Below are 23,280 nucleotides of genomic sequence, written 5' to 3'. Positions count from 1 at the left end.
AGTAAACATATGGGCTAATGATGAGAGCCTATCATAATCCAGTTCTATAAACCTGTGATCCAGGAAGGTTTTTTTTGAAAAGGTATATGTGATAGACGGCACATAGAATAACCAAAGAATTATTCTTATCAAAAATGTTTAGCCTCAACCAAGCCTTTAGTCTTACTGTAAGAGAGCCCAGATTCCAGAAGCCTTCCTGTGTAGTTCTGGGGCTTAAACAGAAGAGAATCAATCCTAAGTAACAAGGTTTGGATGTAGAACAAGATATTATTGACCCAGAAAAGCTTTAACTCCAGATGGCAAAGCAAAGAAGGGAGGGAAACACAAAAACATAAGCACAGAGTAAAGACCAGTGTGTACCAAAATCCAATAAAGCTCTTACCAGAAGAGAATGATGGCATGCAGCCAGCAGCCCCAGGCTTAGAAGACTAACTTGGCCATGCTGCCTCTTGGTGACTAAATGAGCACCTGAGTCTGAGAAGACCTCATATATCCAGTTCCAAGGAGATGAGGAAGGCTTTTTTGTAGGAAGAAGTTAGATCAGGAACACCAGCACTGATGAGAGGAATTCACCATTTGTCCAAAGACGGATTGGTGCATTTCCTCCCAGTAATCAATGAGTGATGATGTGTGGAGAGATGCTTTAGTTGGAGGAGCCAGTGAAACTTCTCTAGGCTATAGTGAAATATTTACTATATACACAACTCTCTGGATTCCCAGGAAAGGATAATAACAACTTTTCGGGGGACATTATTTTCACACAGAGAATGTGTAGGATTTTAAGAGATGTTGATTTTCTACAGAACTTACCTACCTGTGAAATTTTTCATCTTAGCATGCAAACTAAAAACTGGTAATACCAAAATGTTGTGAAGTAGTTTTGAAAAAAGTCATCAAGATTTGTGCAGTAAACAGAGCATCAGTACTGATGATCATCGCCAAACCTGAAGAGGTCATGAAACAGGAAGACTGCAGCTCACCTTTCAAACAAGGAGCCTAAATTTCAGTGCTGTCATTAGGAGGAAACTGGGCACACGTGGACAGTGGACCTTACAAGGCAGACCATAAACCTGGCAATAGTTCCAACATTGACATAAGTTACTTCCTAGAAAGGATCTTCATGAAGACTTCTTGGCCATTCCACATGAAGCTGGAGATATCAGAGAGATATCAGGGATTTCAAAGTCAGGTGTTGCTCAAGTTAAAAAATGCAGGCCTTGGACAGAGAGACATTTTATGCCCTTCATCAAAATTTCAATGACTATATTATGTTCAAACATCTTCCTAGAAGTAATTATCACTCCTCTTTAGAGGTTAGGGCCAAAGAAAAAGAACTTACTTTTTCCCTCCAAGTTCAGCCTCACGTTCATGAAGAAAATGAACAAGCTTCATACTCCATTGCCATAAAAGAGCCTTCTGAGACACTTAATTACTAAAGTTTGGTATCTAGTAAAAGCTAGGACAGGTTGAACATCTGGGTACAATATCACTATAGCATTGCAAGAGGCAGACTATCTAGCTCTGGCAGTAGACCAAAGGGTATAGTAAGCAACAGCAAAGTTTTTTTTAATTGAGGGGTAAATTATGCAATGTGAGCCAGGTGTAGTGGCACACACCTGCAATTCCAGCACTTGGGACGCTGAGACAGGAAGATTGCCTTGAGTTCAAAGCCAGCTTTAACTACATAGTGAAACCCTGTCTCAGAAAAACCCAAAAAAACAAATTATGCAAAGTGGAATTGAAGTAAACTTTAAAATAAGGCTAAGCATCGGGAAAAGTGATTTGTCCAATTTCAATCCTAGAAACAAATATCACAGCATTAATTGAAATGCAGAAAAAGTCACAGTGCAAAAAACAAGAACACAAGATAAAGAGATGTTTCCTTAAAATCAGAGATTCCATCACTGACTGAATACAGAGAGAGAGACAGGGAATGAGAGAGAGAGAGAGAGAATCAAAGACAGAGACAGACAGAGAGGCAGAAAGACAGAAAGAGAAATGATGTTAGTTTTTTTTCTCCTACATTTATTCTGGAATATCATTCTTCTAATTGTATAACAAATATCTAGACCGTTAGATCCTCAAATCTAAATATTATTAGTGTTTAAATACCAAGAGCTCATTGTAAATAGTGTGAGCTAAATATTTTAATGTAAGATAAGTAATTTAATGATGAAACATTCATATTTCTCTGAACTTATTTCAAGTTACTATATTTTCTCTTGGAGTACAAATCTGAAATGATACAAAGTGTAGCCAAATACTAAACCATGAAATAAGCAAATAAAGTGGGAAAAATATTCTCCTTAGATTTCCATTCCTCACTCCCACTAACATTTGCCTCATACTATTTCTATTGTAGACATTTGGTTAAACCTTTAATGCATGACATATGAAAAAAAAGATGTGCTGACAATGGAGCTAACTTATACTAGCTCATGGGTGCTGGGCAGGAGAAGTATAGGATGAAACACTCCACTTCCTGCTGAAAGCCAGTCCTGTTTTCTATCCTATTTTAGAGTAGGACTGCTCAGACAAAGCACCACTCAGTAGCTACTGCTTATTTAAGTATAGAATATATAATTTAAATACATAAATAATTTAAGAGTAAAGTTGAAAAATGGTTTTCAAGTAAAAGTAAATAAATGAAAGACCAGTAATATGCTGGGAACCCCTACCTAATTTGGGGGAAAAAATCATTTCATAAATTATGATTAGGGCTATCTGAGCCCTAGTCTTCTTGCCTGCAGGCCAGCTATGGCACGTGGAAACATAACTTCATTTTGCCTCCAGTCACAGCTGAGACCTCAATGGTCCTGTGATGCTGTGATGCTCAAGGGTTCAAGGGCTGAAGACATCCTGGTTCTTTGAGAACCAAGTAGTAATAAAGAAAGGAGAAAGGTTTCACTTGGGGAGGGACAAATCCCTTATCAGTTTAACTCATCTCACTGTTATAAGAACGTTTTGCTCATCTTACCATCCCTATCAATATAAGCTCCTCATCAACCTAAGATCCTCATCAGCATAAGATCCCCATCATCATAGTGTTACTGCTACCCTCTGAGTCATCTGATACTCCCTCCAATTACTGTATGAACCCAATAAACAGTGGCAAGCTCAGAGTGTCTTTGTCTTTGCCCACTCTGAGGCACTAACCTGCCAGCCACCTCCCTATATACTATGAAATTATGCAAGTCTCTATTGTCCTTTTTTCTTTAGCCATTGCCATCCCCCTTTCTAGGCAGAGGATTGATCGCCCTCCAATAGTCATAATCTCGATCATATCAGACACAACACTGAGCAACGAGCCTCCCAAATATTCCCAGAATCCCTTATTTGACACCATCTCATTTCTCTGACCCTCTTACTTCTGGCAGTATGGCTATAGTTACCACAGAGGCTTCACTGATAACAGAAAGTTTAAAGAAGTTGGAGACTTCACAGAGAATTAACATTCTGCTCAAATGATAGACACATATGGATGCACTATTAAGACTAATAGCTCACTTTCTTTTAGTTTTACAAGTGCTTAAGGACACTTGATATTGAGAGACCCTGTTTGTCTCCAAGCACAAAATGATGAAGCTTACTTTAGTGGTGGAAAGACTAATCCACTTATGCCATAAAGCCAAAGAATAGCTGATCAAATCCAAGTCATGAGGACTAGCTGAACTACGATTTGGGAAGTTTCAATTTGTTTTAGTGTGGGGCAGTTGTAGTGGGGAATTTTGTCAGTACCTATATATATGTATAGTTTAGCTAATAAAATTGTTTTCTTATGTTTCATTGCTTTTTATAGTTACATTCCATATCATTAAAATTCACTGACTACCAGTACCAAATTTAGAAGGCTCTAACACTGAAAGAATAGCAAAGAGTTATGAACCCCAATATAAACTTCAGGATAAGCCCTGACATTATTCACTGTGGAATGAAAGCACTAAATTTTCTGCCCAAGAAGATGACATCACCCAAAAGTATTATCACTCTGTCTCCAAAACAGGGAACAAAAGCTTCATTTAGCTTTGGCACTCCCTGTTCCCTGGAGGAATTTCTGATTGCTAGAAGCTCAGAGAACAGTGAGTAACCCAAAGTTAATTGATACCCCCTAAACAATTATGGAACACTCTGAAATCCTACCGAAGCCAAGATACAGAGATCAGAAGCTGAGAATTGTTTCCATCCACATGAGTCTTCATCAAAGCATAACAACACAAATCACCTCTTCCTCAATCTAAAACTTGGCTCTGTAGAAGAAGGGAAGTTGGTGCAAGTGAAAGCCATGCTGCTCCCCAAAGGCCTAAAGCCTTAGGCCACACCTAAAATATTATCACAGTGCAAAATATAATCCCACTTTGAAAATGAATGGCACTATTCTAAGAATAGAGTGGAAAATTCAAGATGCTTACTTTGAAACTTTACTAAAGAACATGGAAACCTCACCACTATGCAGCTACATTCCCCTCAAAAATCTACATATTTCAGTTCTCAAGCACCATGTAAAGACTTTTTTTAAAAAAGTAGCCTAGTGTGGTGTTACATGTTAGGCAGGTTTTAAAACAGATCCTACATCTTGAGGTGTAGGCATTTATACCAATCTTCATGAAACATGATCATCTCTGGGGTTTTGGGGTGATATTTAAGACTAAACAGGGAACCAATTTGCATTTCATTCACAACTCAAAACCATCCAAGCTGTAGTACACATACAGATTTGTGAAAAAGGCCTGAGAGAACTATATTTAACCTTTCAGATTAGGAACCTAGAGCAACAGAACTCATCCTGTATATCTCACAAAGGGCAAGAGCAACATTTCTATTTCAATATGATTATAAGGATAAATTAAGTGACATAAAATAGAGATCCTTCCATACAGTTTGAGGTTTAGAATAAAAGAAGACAAAACTGAAGTTCCTACACAGTCAAAAATAATTTCATTTTGGTCTTGTACTCCATAAGCCCTAAGAACAACTTAGTTGTCAAACTCAGGTACTTGCATCCAGGTTCACCAGCATTTCAGTAAGCTTCCAACTTGCTCATCATCATCTTCCTGCTGTATTCATAGGCCAAAAATAGTGCAGCATTGGAGGGGATCGCTCGAATAAGAGTAGCTTTCATTCCAGAATATAAGGCTAGTATTCCTTCATTTCTCACAACACTTAAAAGAGTTCCAACAAATCCTGCCTGTTTTCCATGGATGGAAAGAACCTGAATTCTGGATTGAATACAATCCACTGGGAATATGACAAACCAAAGGCAGATTCCAGCAGTTCCCCCACTTAACATCAAAGGGACAGGACCTAGTTCATCTTTTGATCTCCCGGATGCAAAAAACGTTCGGCTCAGTTCATAGCCACCGAAGTAGAAGAAATAGCCTGGTATCTCCTGAATTAGAGTGGTCGAGAGTCCGTGGTAGAAGCCTAAGGGGCCATCCTTAATAAGGATATTTTTCACAACCCACCAGATTGTTTTACGGCTTTTTGCTATCTTCCCTGACATCTCCATTTCATGCATGGTCTGCAGTCGGCACTTGACAAGCTCGGTGGGGCAGAGGGCCAGGGCAGCAAACCCAGAGGCCAGGGACCCTGCAGCCGCAGTCTGCAGGTCACTCAGCTCAGTCTGCGTGTCCAGTCCAGCCACTTTCCTGACAAACTGCTGACAGAAGCCATAGCACATGAATAGGACAGAGCTCTGGCTAACGTAGGCCATTAGGGCAGGGCCAGTGCCCTTGTAGAAGCCAAGGAAGCCCACCTGGCTGTAGGTCTTCAGGAAGCAGTCGGTGAGGCACTTGTACAGGCTGGGGAAAGTCTGCATCTTCACTTTGATTGTGTCGAAGGGCTGGCCGGTCAGTACACACACGGTGCCCCCGGCAGCCCCCGCTGCGAGGTAGATGGCGGCTTGGATGGAGGGGCTGGACTTCATCTTGGCCCACTTGTCTCTCTGGGGGCAGGAACCCTGGCTCAACCCCGCCACTTCGAGCAAGCGCTTGGGCGGCCCCCACTCCCAGCCGTGGGGCATCCAGGAACCCAAGGCGCTCGGCCACCGGCCAGGCCACAGTCGTTTTCCATGCTTGAGAGAGTAACCCCCGGCCCACGGCTCGTGGGGCTCACGCGAACCGCCCGCCCGCGCACCCCCGCAGGAAGCAGGAACGAATACTTTGATGAACAGTAATATTGCCACTGAAAGCAGCTCGTGGGAAGGGAGGAGAAGGGGAAGTAAAAAAGATTATGCTGTATTATGCACACGTACCAATTCCCCACGATAAATGTAATTATATACTGCAAACATGTACCAATAAAAATTTCAAACTCACAAAAACAAAAAAGAACAAAACAGTCTTGTGATTGGTGTTCTCATTCAACTGGGGTAGGGGGCAGTGCATCCCTGGGGTTAGGAGTATAGCTCGGTAGTAGAGGATGTGCTTGGGGTTTGATCCCCAATGTCAACAAGAAAAAAAAACTTCTTTCAGACTCTCATTTCTTACTACTTAAAGCAGGAGATGCTTTCAGCTGATTGAGCCTAGATTCAAAGTGGCAATCTACAGAAATATTTAAAATAGAGAAGACAAGCTCTCTGGGGCTGGCGAAGTCGAGGGTGTGTTTATCAGAAAACTCCTAATGAACTGCTCCTTCTTGCAGCTCTCCCAAGGCCGGTGGAGTGGGACCCTGAACCTTGCAGGTGCACTTCTTTAGAGGTTAAAATAAAATCTGAGGGCAGAAGGTATGCTGAAATGATCCTCTTTCATTTAGAATCCTTTTTTCTCTAATTACTCTTGGCTGTCAATTAATATTTTTAAATGAGGCGCTAAAAAGCAGATATTGAGTGGACAAGTTTGTCAACAGCTAGTCTCCACTGTAGTAAGTAGCCTGTTGACAAGGCCCAAATGTCAGTATTCTGAATTTTCTCTAGGACCACGTTCTTCAGAGAGAATCTTCCAAACTGAACTCTGTATGTATATAAGGGGTGAAGTGGAAAGGTTATATGCCTAGACACTGGTTTAATGGGAACAAGAGAAAAAGGGTGCCATTCCTGCAGTAAATGTATAGTCTTTCACATCATTTCTTTTTCAGGTCTTGTACACCCCGACATTCTGCTCTGCCTGCTTTCTACAAATTGGCCCTTTCTTAGTTTATCTAGAAAATAAACTTTCCCTCCTTTGTGGGATGGAGAATTATCTGGCTGAGCATACAACTCTTGAGCCTTTTTTTTTGGACCAGGATCAAACTCAGGACCTTGCACTTGTGAGGCAGGTGAGGAGCCACTGAGCTAAATCCCTTGGGCCTTTTTTTTTTTTTTGTGGTACCGGGGATTGAACTAGGGTCCTTGCACTTGCGAGCAGGCAAGGGAACCACTGAGCTAAATCCCCGGCCCTTTGAGCCTATTTTTAATGTACCTTACGTGTCTAGCTCCACACCTTTCCATCTTTCCTGGAATCTCCCTGCAAAAACTGTGAGTTGCCTCTCACAGGTTCTATATCAAGTGGACTTGTCTTTCCTGTATAACCCCTTGCAGACATTTAGCACATAACTTTCCGAGCTCTGAATGCCTTTATCATTTCTCCATCTACAGTACTTTGGCTGACTAAAAATGGGTTATCTTTCATTCACTGTTATATTATCTCCTATTATCTTTGTCTTTGGGATTAGCATCTTTTCAAACCCTCTTAGTTATTTTAGCAAGAGATTTGTGAGAGGGGCTGGGGATTTAGTTCAGCAGCACAGTGCCTGCCTGGCAAGCATGAGGTCTTAAGTTCAATCCCTGGTACAAAAAGAAAAGGAGAGAGAGAGATGTGAGAATAATCTGCCATTTTAAACTAGAACGTTTTAAGATATTTAATTTTTCCTGTAACATTTGAGGGATTGTTTTCTGTTTTGAAGAAACACAGAAGAGCAAGGGGGGAAAGCATATTTTAGTGATATTGTGGAAGGCCTATCAAGTTATCTAGATGGACATTTAGTGTTTAAATGGCCATGGTTAAATGTCCATTAATTATACTGGAACACTATTTTTTGAAGAAGTGCAAAATAATAAACAACTTTTGTATTATATTTGTTTAGATATTTTTGAGAAACCAAATTATCATCTCAGGAATTAGAGTTTAATACTTTCCTAGCAGCTGAATTCAAAAGTTTTAGTACATTTGTTTTGTTTTGGGGGGCGGACCGGGGATTGAACTCGGGTCCTTGTGCTTGCGAGGCAGGTGGCAAAACCACTGAGTTAAATCCCCAGCCCTCAAAAGTTTTATATTGTGTAAGGGTAAATAAATATACTTGAGAGTGATCAATCCTTGACTGCCTAGAAAGGGGGATGCAAGGGCTAAAGAAAGACATAGACTTGGATAATTTCAAAGTACATGGGGGCAGGGAGGTCAGAACCTCAGAGTGGGCAAAGACAGAGACACTCTGAGCTAGCCAGTATGTGTTGGGTGCACACAATAATCAAGGGAGTATCGATTGGGTGACTCAGAGGGCAGCAGTAATTCTGTTGATGAGGATCTCAGGTTGTTGAGGATCTTAGGTGGCTGAGGATCTTATGTTGACAGTACAGTAAAGTGAGCATTCTTAAAATAGTAGCAGGCTAATAAAGAATTTGTCCTTCTGCCAAGTGAAACCTTTCTCTTTTTTATTACTACGTGGTTCTCAAAGAATCAGGATGTCTTCAACTGATGTAATCTTGCCCTTGAGCATCACAGTATCATGGGACCACTGAGGGAGGCCTCAACTTGTGACCGGAGGCAAAATGGAGTTATGTTTCCACATGCCATAGCTGGCTCACAGCCGAAGTGACATTGGGCCTTAGACAGCTGTAGTCATACTTTGATTATGAAATGATTTTCCCCCAAAATTATGTAGAATGGCTCCCTACATAAACACACCTACCCTTTAAAGATTAAAACAAGTAATCTCATCTTTGGCTGAACATGCATTTAAACTACAAAAAACATGTACAATATTTAAATACTTACTGAGGACTGACTACATTCAAGGTATTATATTAGGCTCTTTATTACCACAGTGAATACTAAATAGTAGCAGAAATTAAATATATTTTTTCTGTAAATGATGTTAAATAAAAATTATCTAGTATAAATCAGAAATCTTCCTTGGAAGCTTCCTGAAGAATGAAAGTCTAAAAATAAACTGTGGGCCAAATGAAATGAACAATTACATATTTATTCAGTGATGTAGAAATAGTTCAGGCCACTAGGGCTATGTCTTCAAACAAAAGGAACCCATTACTATATCTGTAACAAATGTAAGAAAGTTCAAGACATTTGGAGTCCAGTGACATGCCAATACTCTGCATTACCACCTTATTATAGAAACAGCCTAAAACATAAAATTAAAGTCAGTGACTGTAAAGGTGTTAACTTCAGAGTTCAAAAATATTTTACATCTTTTAACTTCCATATAAATTAATGGGTTAAGTGCTATATTGGTATTTTATCAGCTTTTGTTGTATGAGAACCTATCTAATCTCTGTGCATTGGATCCTTTTGGGCTACAGTTCATTCACACAGACAGCCAGTCTCTAACTCCAAATGAATACTTGACTCTTAATTGTTTAGTTTTCATTTTTCTCTTTAAAAAGTAACAACTGAATTTGTGCTATGAATTTAGCTCTCCATCTGTCAAAGAGAAAAGACAAATCTAACTTTCTCCTTTGGTTCTTGTACAAGGAAAAACTATGAAGATTTTGTTCACATCCTAAGGGTAAAACCAGGATTCTAAAAAATAAATGTTACATTAATCACTAAATGGGAGTCAAAATACAAGTTTCAGCAGAAAGAGAAATGGAAGCAGAAGTGATAGAGAAATTTCAAAATTTTTCTGCAAGGGCTAAGCTGTTATGGACCCTGCAGTGGAGTTATTCTGCTGAGTATTCTAAGACCTTGTGTGCACCTGCAATGAGTTTTTTTCATGAATACCAACCAAGAACTTGAGAACGGCACTGTCTCAGGACATTCTCTCATAAGATAGAACACATTTCATCTGAAGGTTACAGAACAGGGTTGTCTGAATGGACATCTGGGGACTTGTAGACCTAGGGTGAGGCACCTGCAGGATTATGCATATTCTCATGACAGCTTGAGATGAGGAAGCCAGGCTTCCTGGTGTTCTTCACAACAGACCACTTCATGAGAGCCAGCCTATTGTGGCACTCCTAGAGAATGGCCCTAACCAGTTCCCTCCCTGCTTTGGGTACTCTGTTCAACTCCTTCCTTCTTATGTTCCAGAATAAAGCCTGAGTCAGAGACCAATTAGAAAGTCACTGTCATTTGTTAAGAAGTAAAATGGCTTGAAATAAAAGTGGCAATGGGATGAAATATGTCTTTTTAAAAGTAGAATCCGGCTGGGGAGTTAGCTCAGTGGTTCTGCAGCCTGCCCCACAAGCACAAGGACCTGAGTTCAATCCCAGTACCAAAAAAAAAAAGTAGAATCCATACAGAAGGGAAAAAAGAAGTCAAAGTTAATACTCTGAAGCCTGAGGAAGATGGCCTTGAGTTCAAGGCCAGCCTTAACTACATAGTGATATTCTGTTTAAAAACAAAACAAAAAGCTATGGTTCAAATATGCTTCTACGTCTGGGCTGTGTGGTAGTGGCTTTTATTTTCACTGACACACAGAAGAGCAAGTTTTCAGGGAAGGGAAGATGCAATTCATTTTGAACATTAAGAGCTACAATGCCTAAGGGATACTTTTAAGTGTTTGTTCTCCAGGACACAGCTGAATACACTAAACCTGGAACTCAGATGAGATCAGGTTAGAAATGCGGAAGTGAGAATCAGCATAAATTACTGAACCAAAAGTAATGAGATCAGTAGGCTATCTTGTTTATCCAACATTTTTCCTTTCTATTGATGGAACTGAATCATCACTGATATTAATTGACAAATGATCTACTGTAAATGTGGTGGCAAATTTTCCAGTCTCCCTTTTGTAAATGTAGCAAAATACCAAAATGTACTAAAAGCACAATTTGTCACCCAAAACCCTAACATGCTAATATATAGTTTTCAAAATTCAAGAAAACGTCTGGAGCCTAGATATTTAGGGAAACCTTGTTTAAAACTCAAGTTCTGGGGCTGGGGATTTAGCTCAGTGGTTCCACCACCTGCCTTGCAAGCACAAGGTCCCAAGTTCAATCCCCAGTACCAAAAAAACCCACAAAAAACTCCAGTTCTTAATCTTCAGTCCTGAAGTCTTAAATTTGTGAAAATATTTTGGTCAAAGATGCATTATCACACATAAAAACATTATCCTCATGAAGTCAAATACTGGCATGATTATATGAATTTTATTGTATAATTCTTAAAACACTTCACTGTTTCCTGTCAGATACAAAATTAAAGTGAGGTTTATGTTTACTCCATGAGGGTATTTTCAAACAGTTTTTTAATGTCAATTTGTCAGAAATGAGTTGCAGCAGCTCTATCACTGAGTTTTTCAAATATAAAGCACTGAATGAAAAGTTCAATAAAATCTGAAACATCAAACCATTGTACCGTCTTCCTTTATGGGCAATTTTTATGAAATGACAGATAAAAAACACCTCAGTTGTCAGAATACTAATAATAAAGGAATTAAACTGAAAATAATTAGAAATATCTTAATCCAAATCAATGGAATGGTTAATTGGACTGTACTTGATAGCCATTCTTTTGTTTCCATAATTTCATGGAGATGAGCTTCTTTTTTTTAGGAAGGCACAGGCAGACTTTGGTCTACAAAAATTAGGGTAGTTTAGGAAAGTTCTGTGCCTAATGTTCCCAACCTCCAAATGGATATGGATTGGAACCGTACGTATATAATGCATAGATGACACTTCCCAATTTCTTTGCCCCTACAATGTTCCTTTTTCTGAAAACCCAACAGAACTTTCTTCAGCTGCTAAATAGGATCACATTTTCCAGTACTAAACTCTACCCAGAACCCATCTCAACTCCCAATATCTATTAAAGAATAAGACACATTAAAAGATCAAAAGTTGTTGCTTTTATTGTTAGAAATAACTTGCATGTCTACATATAGAAAATTGCTTTGAGTAGCTAAGAAAATAGCTATTGTGTAAGAAAACATAAAAACTAGCTTAACTAAGTCCAAACTAATGTATTCTTACTGTCAGATAGTAAAATGGCACCAACAGCAGCCTCTGTAAAACAAGAATAGTAAAGTCCTGCAGTGAAGCTGCAAGTCTGAACTGTTCATCTCACATGTTACAACTTTCCTATAACAATCTTTCTGCCAATACAATCCTACTTCCTAAAGAATATAGAAAACATTGCAAAATGGTTCTGAAAAAACAACTGAAATAATTTAACAACTTCTAGCATTAGAGGAAAAGGAAATACTAGGTTTTAATATCCAGTCCAAGTGGTATAACCAAGATTTTTCTAATGCTGACAAGCCTGCCAACTGAAAGTGTCAATGTCCTCACTGTCCTCACTTCTCTAGAAGGGATTCTAGCTCTTCCTGTAAAGAGCTGAGTTGCTCCTTTTCTCGGTCTTCCTTTTGTTTGAGTTCATCCAGCACAGCTTGAAACCTGTTCTTGAGAGCCAGGTTTTCCACTTTCATGATGAGATCCTCCTGTCGTTTTGCCCGGTCCTGGGTCTCCTGCAGCTTGCCTTTCATGTTATCAATCTGTTTCTGAATTCCCATAACCAGTTGGTTGGTTCCTTCATTTTCTTGGTGCTGTTCATCTGATTCATTCAGCTTGTCCTGTAGCTGTCTCTCCAAATCTTCCTCAGTATCAATAATATTTATATCTTCTTCATCTTGATGCTGTGTCTCATCTTCATCTTCACTGCTGCTGCTGAGATCATTGAATATCTCTCGAAGCTCATCATGTTCTAACGAGTCATGGCCCTGCCTGTGGCCAGACATACCTGGAGACGAGATATCAAGGCCTTGATTTTCTGCCTCTTTTGTTTCATCTTCAGCAATTATTTCCCAGCGAGTACTGACAGCTTCAGCATCTGTACTGAGCAACCGCTTAACTTCTTTTTCCACATCTGGAGACTCAATATACTTCTTCTTTGCTGTCTTCCGGAACCTTCTCTTCCTCACATTTTTTAGAGGCAGAGTAATTCCATGGTTCCAAACAAACTTTTTCTCTTTGTCTTTATCTTTTTTCTTGCTCGCTTTGGGATCAGCAGTGGCAACTGGTTCTTCTACAGGAGGATAGAGATCACCATCAACTGTGGATACAAGCATCTGACAGATATCAGCTGTCTTGTAAAAGGTCTTTTTGTCAATGGTTTTCAAGCTTTCCATGACACATGGCAAATCTACCAATTTTGCAGCCAATGGGACCCTGTCCACCCTGACAATTCCATGACGCCCATCAGGGTGTAATTCAATTGTCAGTCTGTCCTTCAGGTTGACATGGCCAGACTGTACTGCCCTCCTCACAGTAGAAGCATATTCTGGGGGTAGGCGTAAGATAAACTGGCTCTCTAGTTCATGAGGAGCATCATCTTTGCTCTTACTCATTTTTACTTGTTGGTGATTCACTTCTCAATAAGCACTTGTTGCACTAAAATGTTCTAGCTACTGCAACAGCTAAAAAGTCCAGTGTGATATAAATTCAAATCTCTAATTACAAAGAATTCTAAGCAGAACACCAGCCAGCTAAACACCTATCTTGTCTTAATTTTTTTATCAGGCACCAAGTTTTTCCAGTATATATGCTGTAAGGGAACAGCAGCAGTCGTTAACACATTGGCTTGTTCACAAAGTTCATCAGCCTATTCGCTGCAATGCCAGGTTCCAGCCTCTAGGCGCCTCTGCCGGACCACACGGACTGAGCGAGTGAGCGACCAGGAAAGCAAATGGCGGCTCCTGCGGTGTAATTTTAAGCAAAGAAAGTTAGGTTTAGCAAAGAAAGTGAGGTCCAGCAAACAATCCCAATCCGCAAACTCTCTCGAACAGACAGTAAAAAAGCGGGGTGCGGTAAACCCTTGTAGTTTTGGGGACTTACACTCCACTGACGATTATAGATTCAGCCTCTCCGCGCTGGAGCGAAGCAGAAAAGCCGGTCGGAGCAAAGCGGCAGGGAGAAGAGCGGTCCGGAGCAGCAAAGCTGTACGGAGCAGCACGGCGGCCGGGAGCCGAGCGTCTCTTTTTCGATTTCTTTGTTCGTCCTGCTGCTTAATCCCTTACTGATTACCAGTGCAGGGACCCAGGACGAACAGTACGAAATCTTGCCGAGATCCGCGGCACAGGGTACTAGCGTCAGGAAACAAAGGAGATCTGGATTCAGCAGTGAGGAGACGCAGACACCCAGCAAAGAAGCAGGCACTACGTCACGGCGCGGCGCGGGGCGGGGCGGCGCGGGGAGGGGCGGGAAGCCGGCCGTGAGTGACAGCGAGGCCCAGGCGGAAGTACTTGCTGCAACAGCGCGCGCAGGCGAAATTACGCAATTACGCTGCGCGGTATCATCTCCTGTTTTCGCGGGAACTTGTCTTTCCTGGAAGAAAATAACAATGTTTCCAGAGCCGTTAGTTTTTGGGTTTTTTTATGTATGTATGTATGTATGTATTTATTTATTTATTTATTTAATTATTTATTTAATTGGTACCGAGGATCAAACTCGGGATCTTGCGCTTGCAAGGCAGGCGGCGAAACCACTGAGCTGAATCCCTGGCCCTCTTGAGCCGTTAGTTTTAAAAGAGATGACGGTTTAAAAAAAGTTGTAGATTTCTCCCCTGGCTAAGCCAGAACTATTACATAGTCGCCGTGGGGGCTAGTAGCTTCTAGGCTTCTGGGTAATTAGATAAGAGCGTCCTTTCAGAAAGTGTCTGCTTTTGGAAATATTTCGAATGTTGCATAAGGTATATCTAATCTACTGCTGCTACAAGATTTGTAACTAACCGCAGATTGCATTTTAAAATACTCAAACATGCTGCCTATGTTATATTTTGTTAATTATGAAAATGCCCGAAGGGGATCCAAACTTCTAGATTTATTTATTTATTTATTTGCTTCTTGTTAATGTGCTTGACCTAGATACAAATGTAAACAGAGAAGGAAATGTTCTGGCGGCCCAGGTTCATTGACGACAGAATTGTCTGACAGACACATGGTCTGGTTAAAATATAGTATACAATTGAAGTATTCTGTCCTGCTTCTCATGTGCCAGTAATTTGTAAATTACTTTGGCATTTTTTTACTTCACCTTCACTATTTTGCTGTTTTCTGCTTGTCACTTTTTTTGAGAGAGAGAGAGAGAGACGGGGAGAGAGACAGGGAGAGGAAGAGAGAGAGAATCTCGCTGTGTAGTTTAGGCTGGCCTTGAACTCACATGTAGCCCAGGAGTAGCAATCTTCCTGCCTCAGCTTCCCAAGTGCTAGGATTATAGGCATGCGCCACCATGCCCGGATCTGCTTGTCACTTCTATGAATAGGCAGGTATTCTTCAACATGTATTAATAGTATTTTGGTATAACTATGTAAGTTTACACTTTATATTCATTTCTTTTTTTTTAAACAGGGCCTCCCTGTGTAGCTCAGGCTGGCCTCGAACTCAAGGGCGATCCTCCTGCCTCAGCCTCCCAAGTGCTGGGATTACAGGCATGTGCTACCATGCCCGGCTTTCATTTATTTTTTAATATGTTTGGTAGAGTATCAAGGCCATTTAACACTTAATTTTTATTCTTTAAAATATTAGCAGCTGTACCTAAATTAACACAATTTTTTTTTTTTTGGTACCAGGGATCAAACTTGGGACCTTGCACTTGCAAGGCAGGACCCGGGACCACTGAGCTAAATCCCCAGCCCTGTACCTAAATTAAGGTACCTGCTTAAAGCATGAATAACATTTACAAAATTCATTTATTTCTTTGTGTATTTGTTAATTGTCTTCCTTATACAAAAGTGAAAGCTAAATAGTAGGAAGCTTTTCTGCCTTGTGCATTGTATCCCAGTGCCTGTACCAGAATGTGGGAGGTACACATGCCTTGGTTACTTTTCTTGTTTCTGAGACAATACCCACCACTCAAAGTTAAAGGAGGAAAAAGTTTTATTGGATCACCTATTATAGAAGTTTCAGTTGAGAATCGGCTGGCTCCAAGGCAAAGTGGCTTGGCAGAGGGGCATCACAGAGGAGAAATAGTCCTTAGCAAGCAGCAAGAAGCAGCAGTAGCAGCAGCAGAAGTCTGCCTCTGCCTTTTATCCCAGTCTTTTGGGTGGTGTTACCCACACCTAGGACTATGCTAAACCCATCCTGGACTCGGTTAGTAATCATGCCCTAAATCCCAGCATTACACACCCTAAATCTCAGCATCACACACCCTAAATCCAGCCACCTCTGCAAAGCCCCACCTCTGACTACAGGAGGATTTGGGAGAACATCTAGATACAAGCCATAACGACACACACCCCCAAATTTTTCTTGCTAATTGAAACATTTGATCCATCTAAAATCATAAATACTGTCGAGAAGAAGAGGTTTTTTTTGTTTTGTTTTGTTTTGTTGGTACCAGGGATCGAACTCCGGTCCTTGTGCTTGCAAGGCAGAATATTGTCTACATCCTATAATTTCTGAGAAAAAAATGATTCTTAAAGTGAAGTAGAGTCACTTTATATACATTTTATACTAAAGGAAGTACCAATATGTGTTTACTAATAGAGGCTTACTGATAATGCATATGAATGCAGTTTGAGTAGACTGGCACTACATCATGGAGGAAGTTAACCCACCATAGGTTGATTTTTTATACTAGTTTTAAAGGAGAAATTATGCCATTCTAGGTAACTATACTATTTGTCTTTGTTTACAATGTGTTGAAGAATGTTATGAAATTCATCAATAATTTCCAGGATGTCCTATTTCCTATTTTTCAGAGATAAATTTTTCAAATGTCCCTTAATTATACCTTATTTTGCTTATTCTATAGAAATAATAGTTTAACATGCTAACCTCTGTATGGTACTTTACATATTTAAAATAGACCATGTTTACACATAAAAATGATTCAAATATTTTGTATTTTCCTTCTTTATGACTTTTTTCTTTATATGTTTAAATAATTTGTCACAGAATGTAACTTGAAATAAATTCTGAGCAATCTTGATTGGTCAATTTTATGATATATTTTTTTTTCTTTTTTTTTTTTGTACCAGAGATCAAATTCAGGTCCTTGCGTTTGCAAGGCAGGCAACAGTGCCACTGAGCTAAATCCCCAGCCCATATGATATTTTTTAGTTAGCAAACCTATAAATGGAATATTGTCAGAGATAATTAAAAAGATTAACTAGTGTCTACCTCCTTCAATCCTGCCACTTTCAACACCTTTTGTAAACAGTTGTGGGATTATATTGACCCTAACACTAAGGACTCTGCCACATTACTATTATCTTAATATCTATTGATAAGTTGCCTTTTCCAAACCCATTAGACATCTAGGAAAACTCTGGACTGATGAAAGAATTCCACTCCAGTGGCTGTTCTATGAAATATCTTTAATACTGATGAAGCAAAGATTTGAGAAGAACAATAAATTTCCCAGCATGGTAAAAAAATCTTGTAAAGACTTTCGTTGCATAATTAAGTAGAACTAATAAGTCTACTGCTAGTCCTGTATATTTGAAATTTCTCATTAGCAAAATTTCAAGTTCCATAAAGGCCTGCTAATGTTTTGAGGGCTAAAAATATTGCTGATGATGGCAGAATTATTGCTTATATTTTTGAGGTAGAAAGTTATAGGAGTGAGGAAATAGCAAATGTGCCCAGAACAGCAAATGTATATAAACTTCTGTCACCATATATTTTAAAATTGAAAGACAGTTTAAACATATGCCGGGTGCATGCCCACTGTCCCTGTCCTGTACTCCTGCTGGTCTTCCGTGGCTCTCTGCTCCTCCTCCGGCAGCCGCCTGCCCTCCGAGGGATGCCCGAGAGAGTGCCAGGAGCTCTCCGGAGTCTCAGTGTGTAGCATTAACCAACAAACTAATGGCTAACTATACCTGATTCAGATGTCTTAGAGGTGGTGAATACTTACTGTACTTGGATCTAGAAAAGTATTCCAGGAGTAAAACGTATGCCCCTCAAGTTCAAGCGCCACCTAAATGATGATGATGTCACTAGTTCTGTGAAAAGTGAAAGAAGAAATCTTTTGGAAGATGATTCAGATGAGGAAGAGGACTTTTTCTAAGGGGGCCATCTGGACCAAGATTTAGACCTAGAAAATGATAAAATTAAGCATGTTCAGAATCAGGTGGATGAAGTTATTGATGTCATGCAAGAAAATATTACAAAGGTAATTGAAAAAGGGGAGAGACTAGATGAACTACAGGAGAAATCAGATAAAAGAATCTTGTTATGTCATTTAATCCTTCTCTCCATCCTCTATGTGATATAGAAAGTTTATCAGATAATGCAACTGCTTTTAGCAACAGATCCAAACAGCTTCAAAGGCAAATGTGGTGGCGTGGATGCAAAATAAAAGCCATCATGGTTTTGGATGCTGTTATCCTTTTGCTAGTGATCATAATTCTTATAGTTGTGAAATATCCTACTTCAGAAATTCAGAGGATCATCAATACCTACTTTGAGAACTTGTACTCTAATAAAACGGAAAACACAGAAGAAATGGACAGATTCCTAGATACATACAAATTGCCAAAGTTAAATGAAGAAGATATAGAAATTCTAAACACCCCAATAACAATGAGTGAAATTGAAAAGGTAATAAAAAATTTACCAACAAAGAAAAGCCCAGGTCCTGATGGGTTCACTGCTGAATTCTACAAGACATTTAAAGTGGAATATCCTACTTGATCTGATGACAGACCTCCTCATTCAATAAGATCTGGGGAAATAATAAAAGATTGCTGCATAATTTAAATGAAACCTATGTATATAACATTCAACGCTTCTTTTTCAAGAAACTAAGAGGCAAATATCACTTCAAATTGGAGCATTGGGAATGTCCAATTATCTTCTTCCCTTCCAACAAAATGTATTTTGAATGATTGTATAAAGCAAAGATAACAATTTTGCTGTATTGCGAGGATCTAATTTGAAACTAGATATTTGCCAGTTCATTATTTGTGTATATAGTCAAACTCTGAATGACACTATTTCATACTAATATTTTAGTGGCATAAGGTCTTGCATCATTGCATCAAGATGGGGGTCAGGCTTGGGGTCCAAAAGCCTATGTAGAGAACTAAATCATTCATTGTGCTAAAGGAGAGCCATAACCATTACACCAATTTTTGCAACAATGTCATTCTTTTTATAATACGATTGCTTTGTAAGCAGTTTTCACATGTTCAGTTTAGGGGTGTAACAAAAACTAAATATTTCTGCCTTTGATTATAACTAAAAACATTCCAATAAACCTATTTTGACTGTCTAAGGGAAAATGGACTAATTTTCTGGTATTTGAACTATAGAAATGGGAAAGTTAAGCAGTGTGAGAAACATAGTGTGGCACCATAAAACTGAAGATAATAAAACTGCTGGAGAATGTCATTGGAGTATTTAAAATGACCAAAACAGAGCTACCAGTTGTGGTCGAGTCTGTTGTCAGTTAAACTCCAATAAGGAGGGACCAGTCCTAATGTAAGTGAAATCCACTTGTAATTTTTTCCTTTATTTTTATCAATAGTTTTTCTCTTTAATTGTAACTCTTTTACCAGAAGCACTAAAGCTAGAAAAATCATCTGTTTTCAATTCTCTATTTTCATCATCCTTGGGGAGATGCTTGTTGCACAATCAAGTGTCCAAACCAACCGTGATGATGTATAAAGTCAGGAGCATTGATAACCTGAATGTAGATGAATCAGTCAGCCAGTAGCCAAATGCTGCGTGGTCACCATTAATCCTTACCTGTGTGTTAGTTTTAAAATGTGCCAGCTTCCTTGTTCATACGAGTCAAAATGAAAATGCATACCAATGTGTGTGAGAAGGAACCATTACAATAAAATTGGAGACTCTGTAGAAATGTGCACATGGACATCTTAAAAACCAAAAATAGCATTAATGGAAAGAACCAGTATTTAAAAAGGGAAAATAATGATCCCATGTAACAGATTTTATTTCTTTGGTCATTTTAATTCCAAATATATAAAACATAGAACCTGAAAAAAATATGTAGCAGTTTCTTTATCAAGTAGGATGCTCTGTATAGAAAAAAATGGAAACATAATAAAGTAATTTTAATAATAAGAAAACCTATTGAATCAAAAACCAGGTAGTCTAGGGCCAGGGATTTAGCTCAGTGGTGCCACTGCCTGCCTCACAAGTGCAACGTCCTGAGTTCGATCCCTGGTACAAAACAAACAAACCAGGTAGTGTAGTACAGTTCTGTCCAATAAAAATATGTGGAACACAGGTTTGAGCTATGTAATTTTAAATTATCTATAGCCACATTAAAATGATAAAAAATAAGCAATTTAATTCCAACAACTTTTACCCAATATACCTCAAATATAAGCACAACATATAATCAATGAAAAAATTGTTGAAATGCATTTTATTCTTATTTTGGACCAAATATTCAAAATCTAGTGTGTGTTTTAAATTTACAGAACATATCAATTTTAATTATCCATATTTCAAATGCTCAATGGTTAAGTAGTTATTATATTAAACAGTGCAGGTCTCAGAATGTAATCCCCTCTAGACATGATTCAATCATGTCCTATTACATATTGTTTTTCTCTTCTAATTTTAAAGAATGACCATTCATTTATTTTTTATTTTGTTCTCTCAGCTCTGCCTTTCTTTCCTTGTAAATTTCTAGAGCCTGAGGGCACAAGATAGCTGTCAGCAGTAACTGGACAACTTTCTTCCTTGTCCATGACAACTTAAGAGAGAGGCTCTCCCGCAACCAAAGTCTGTCTTTTGATCCAATTGGACTAACTTGGCCATGTACCCATCTCTGGCTCAATAATACTCACTGAGGAAATACCTTAAGCATTTCTCAAAATGGTTGGGAAGAGGTAACATTTACTAATGTCTGGAAACATTTTTGGTTGTTACAAATGTGGGAATGGGCTCTATTGACACCTAATTGGAAGACACCAGGGATGCTGTTACACATCCTATAGGGCACAGAACAGCCCCCCCCCGCCCCCAACAAGAAATTATCTGGCTCAAAATAATAACAAAATTGAGAAACTCTGCCCTAAGGTTATTATTTTTAAACTTGTACGTAAAAAAATTTTTTTTCATTTACACATTTGCAGTTCATGTAGCTTACAGTTGTCTTGGGGAATGGTTACATGTGCATATTATAACATGTTTCTTTTTTTTTTTTTTTTGGTAACAGGGATCAAACTCAGGATCTTGCGCTTACGAGGCAGGCGGTAGCACTACTGAGCTAAATCCCTGGCCCACATGTTTCTTATTTATTTAAAAATCCCCTCCCCCTTCTCTCTCTCCCCTCCCTCCTCCTCCAGCTCCCTGTCCCATTTTTCATTCTTGTTGATAGTATTTTTCTTAGCTCATGTTGTGGCATATAATGTTTACACTAATTGGAGTTATTATGTTACTGTACATGGCATATCTTTATTTTTCTTATTTTCCCTTCCCCTCCTCCTTACTCCTCACCCTTCTTCTCTTGGACCACTTCCTTATTGCAAGATTCCCATCCCCTTGTACCTTTCTATCTATCTTTTCTCATTTTCTTTGTCTGTGCTTTACCTCACTCAAATGAGAGATACCATATGATATTTAAGCCTGTGTGTCTGGTTTATTTCATTCAACAATATATTTTCTGGGTACATACATTTTTCTACAAATGTCTCAAATTTATCATTCTTTATAGTTGAGTAGCATTCCATTATATTTACATACCACATTTTCTTTATCCAGTCATCTGTTGTTGGTATACAGGATTCTTCCAGGATTTAGTTATTATGAATTGTGCTGCTATAAACATTGGTATGCATGTATCACTGTAGTATGATGACTTAAGCTCTTTGGAGAAGATACCTAGAAACAGGATAGCTGGATCATATGGAATTTTATTTTTTATTTATATATTAATTGGTACATTTTAGGTACACAATACATTTACATTTATCATTGGGTGTTTGTAACTGAACATGATGCATCTTAGTTCTTATTTTTTCCGCATTACCTAGGCGCCCTTCCCTATTTACATAGACTTTGTTTCCATTTTTTTTCTTTCTTATAATTTTTCCTTTCCTTTCTTTTCTTTCATATGGAATTTTAAATTTTAGTTCTTTGAGAAATCTCCATACTGACTTCCATAATGGTTGTGCTAGTTTGTATTCCCACGAATAATGAAGGAAGGTTCCTTTTTCACTACAGTCATGCCAGCAGTTGTTATTGCTTAATTTCTTAATGATTGCCATTCTTTCTGGACTAAAATGGAATCTTAGTGTTGTTTTGATTTGCATTTCTTTAATGGCCAGAGATGTTGAACATTTTTTCATGTATTTGTTGAACATTTGTATTTCTTTCCTATGAAGTTTCTGTTCATTTCTCTTGCCCATTTCTTGACTGGGTATTTAATTATAGGTCGGTGAATTTTTTGTTATTTGTATATTCTTGATATTAGTCCTCTGTCTGACAAGTAGGTGGCAAAAACATTTCCCATTATTTAGGTTGTATCTTCACTCTACTGATTGATTCTTTTGCTGTACAGAAGCTTTTTAGTCTGATTTAATCCCGTTTGATGATTTTTTACTGCTATTTCTTGTGCAATTGAGGCTCTGTTTAGAAAATCCTTTCCTACACCTATGTCTTCAAGTATTTTACCTATTTTATCTTCCAGTAGTTTTAATGTTTCTGTTTTAATGTTTAGATCTTTGATCCATTTTAATTTTAATTAGTACATGGTGAGAGATAAAGGTTTCAATCTTCTGCAAACAGATAACCAGTTTTTCCAACACCAGTTGTTGAATCGGCTATCTTTCCTCCAACGTGTGCTTTTGGCCCCTTTGTCAAAAATCAAATCGTTTAGGACCTGGGATTTAGCTCAGTGGCACCATGCCTGCCTCGAAAGTGCAAGGTCCTGAGTTCAATCTCCGGTACTGGAAAAAAAAATGGTTTAATATGTCTGGGAAAGTTTCTGTACCCTAATTTCTGTTTCATTGATCTATTTGTTCCAGTACCATGCTGTCTTTTATCACTATTGCTTTGTGTTATAGCTTGAAGTCAGGTATTGCTATGCTTCCTGCTTTGCTTTTATTGCCCAAAATTGCTTTTACTATCCTGGGTCTCTTCAGGATCCATATGCATTTTAGGATTGTTTTCTTTAGATCTGTAAAGTATGCTGTTGTTATATTTTTTGAGATTGAA

The 23,280-nt window shown here is 38.7% G+C and overlaps 2 protein-coding genes and 1 pseudogene across 2 annotated transcripts; 1 reads left to right on the top strand and 2 right to left on the bottom strand.

Annotated features, from left to right (window-relative positions):
* Positions 1–4,377: 4,377 nt before the first annotated feature.
* On the bottom strand, positions 4,378–11,778 carry LOC147826689 (mitochondrial ornithine transporter 2-like). The gene has a single exon (XM_087180491.1). The coding sequence runs from the start codon at positions 6,017–6,019 to the stop codon at positions 5,018–5,020; it is 1,002 nt and encodes a 333-aa protein (XP_087036617.1). The 5' UTR covers positions 6,020–11,778; the 3' UTR covers positions 4,378–5,017.
* Positions 11,779–11,974: 196 nt separating this feature from the next.
* Taf7 (TATA-box binding protein associated factor 7) lies at positions 11,975–14,320 on the bottom strand. Its single transcript, XM_004854283.3, has 2 exons — positions 13,982–14,320; positions 11,975–13,842 (listed from the first exon to the last, which is right to left on the bottom strand). The coding sequence occupies exon 2, from the start codon at positions 13,492–13,494 to the stop codon at positions 12,445–12,447; it is 1,050 nt and encodes a 349-aa protein (XP_004854340.1). The 5' UTR covers positions 13,495–13,842; positions 13,982–14,320; the 3' UTR covers positions 11,975–12,444.
* A 209-nt stretch (positions 14,321–14,529) lies between these two features.
* On the top strand, positions 14,530–23,274 carry LOC101698012 (vesicle-associated membrane protein 4-like; annotated as a pseudogene).
* The last annotated feature ends 6 nt before the right edge of the window (positions 23,275–23,280 follow it).

Source organism: Heterocephalus glaber, unplaced genomic scaffold (genome assembly GCF_053883595.1).
Source record: "Heterocephalus glaber isolate CG9 unplaced genomic scaffold, H.glaber_assembly_v1.0 deba00001463, whole genome shotgun sequence".
Taxonomy (NCBI): Eukaryota; Metazoa; Chordata; class Mammalia; order Rodentia; family Bathyergidae; genus Heterocephalus; species Heterocephalus glaber.
This window is presented reverse-complemented; position numbering and strand designations above follow the sequence as displayed.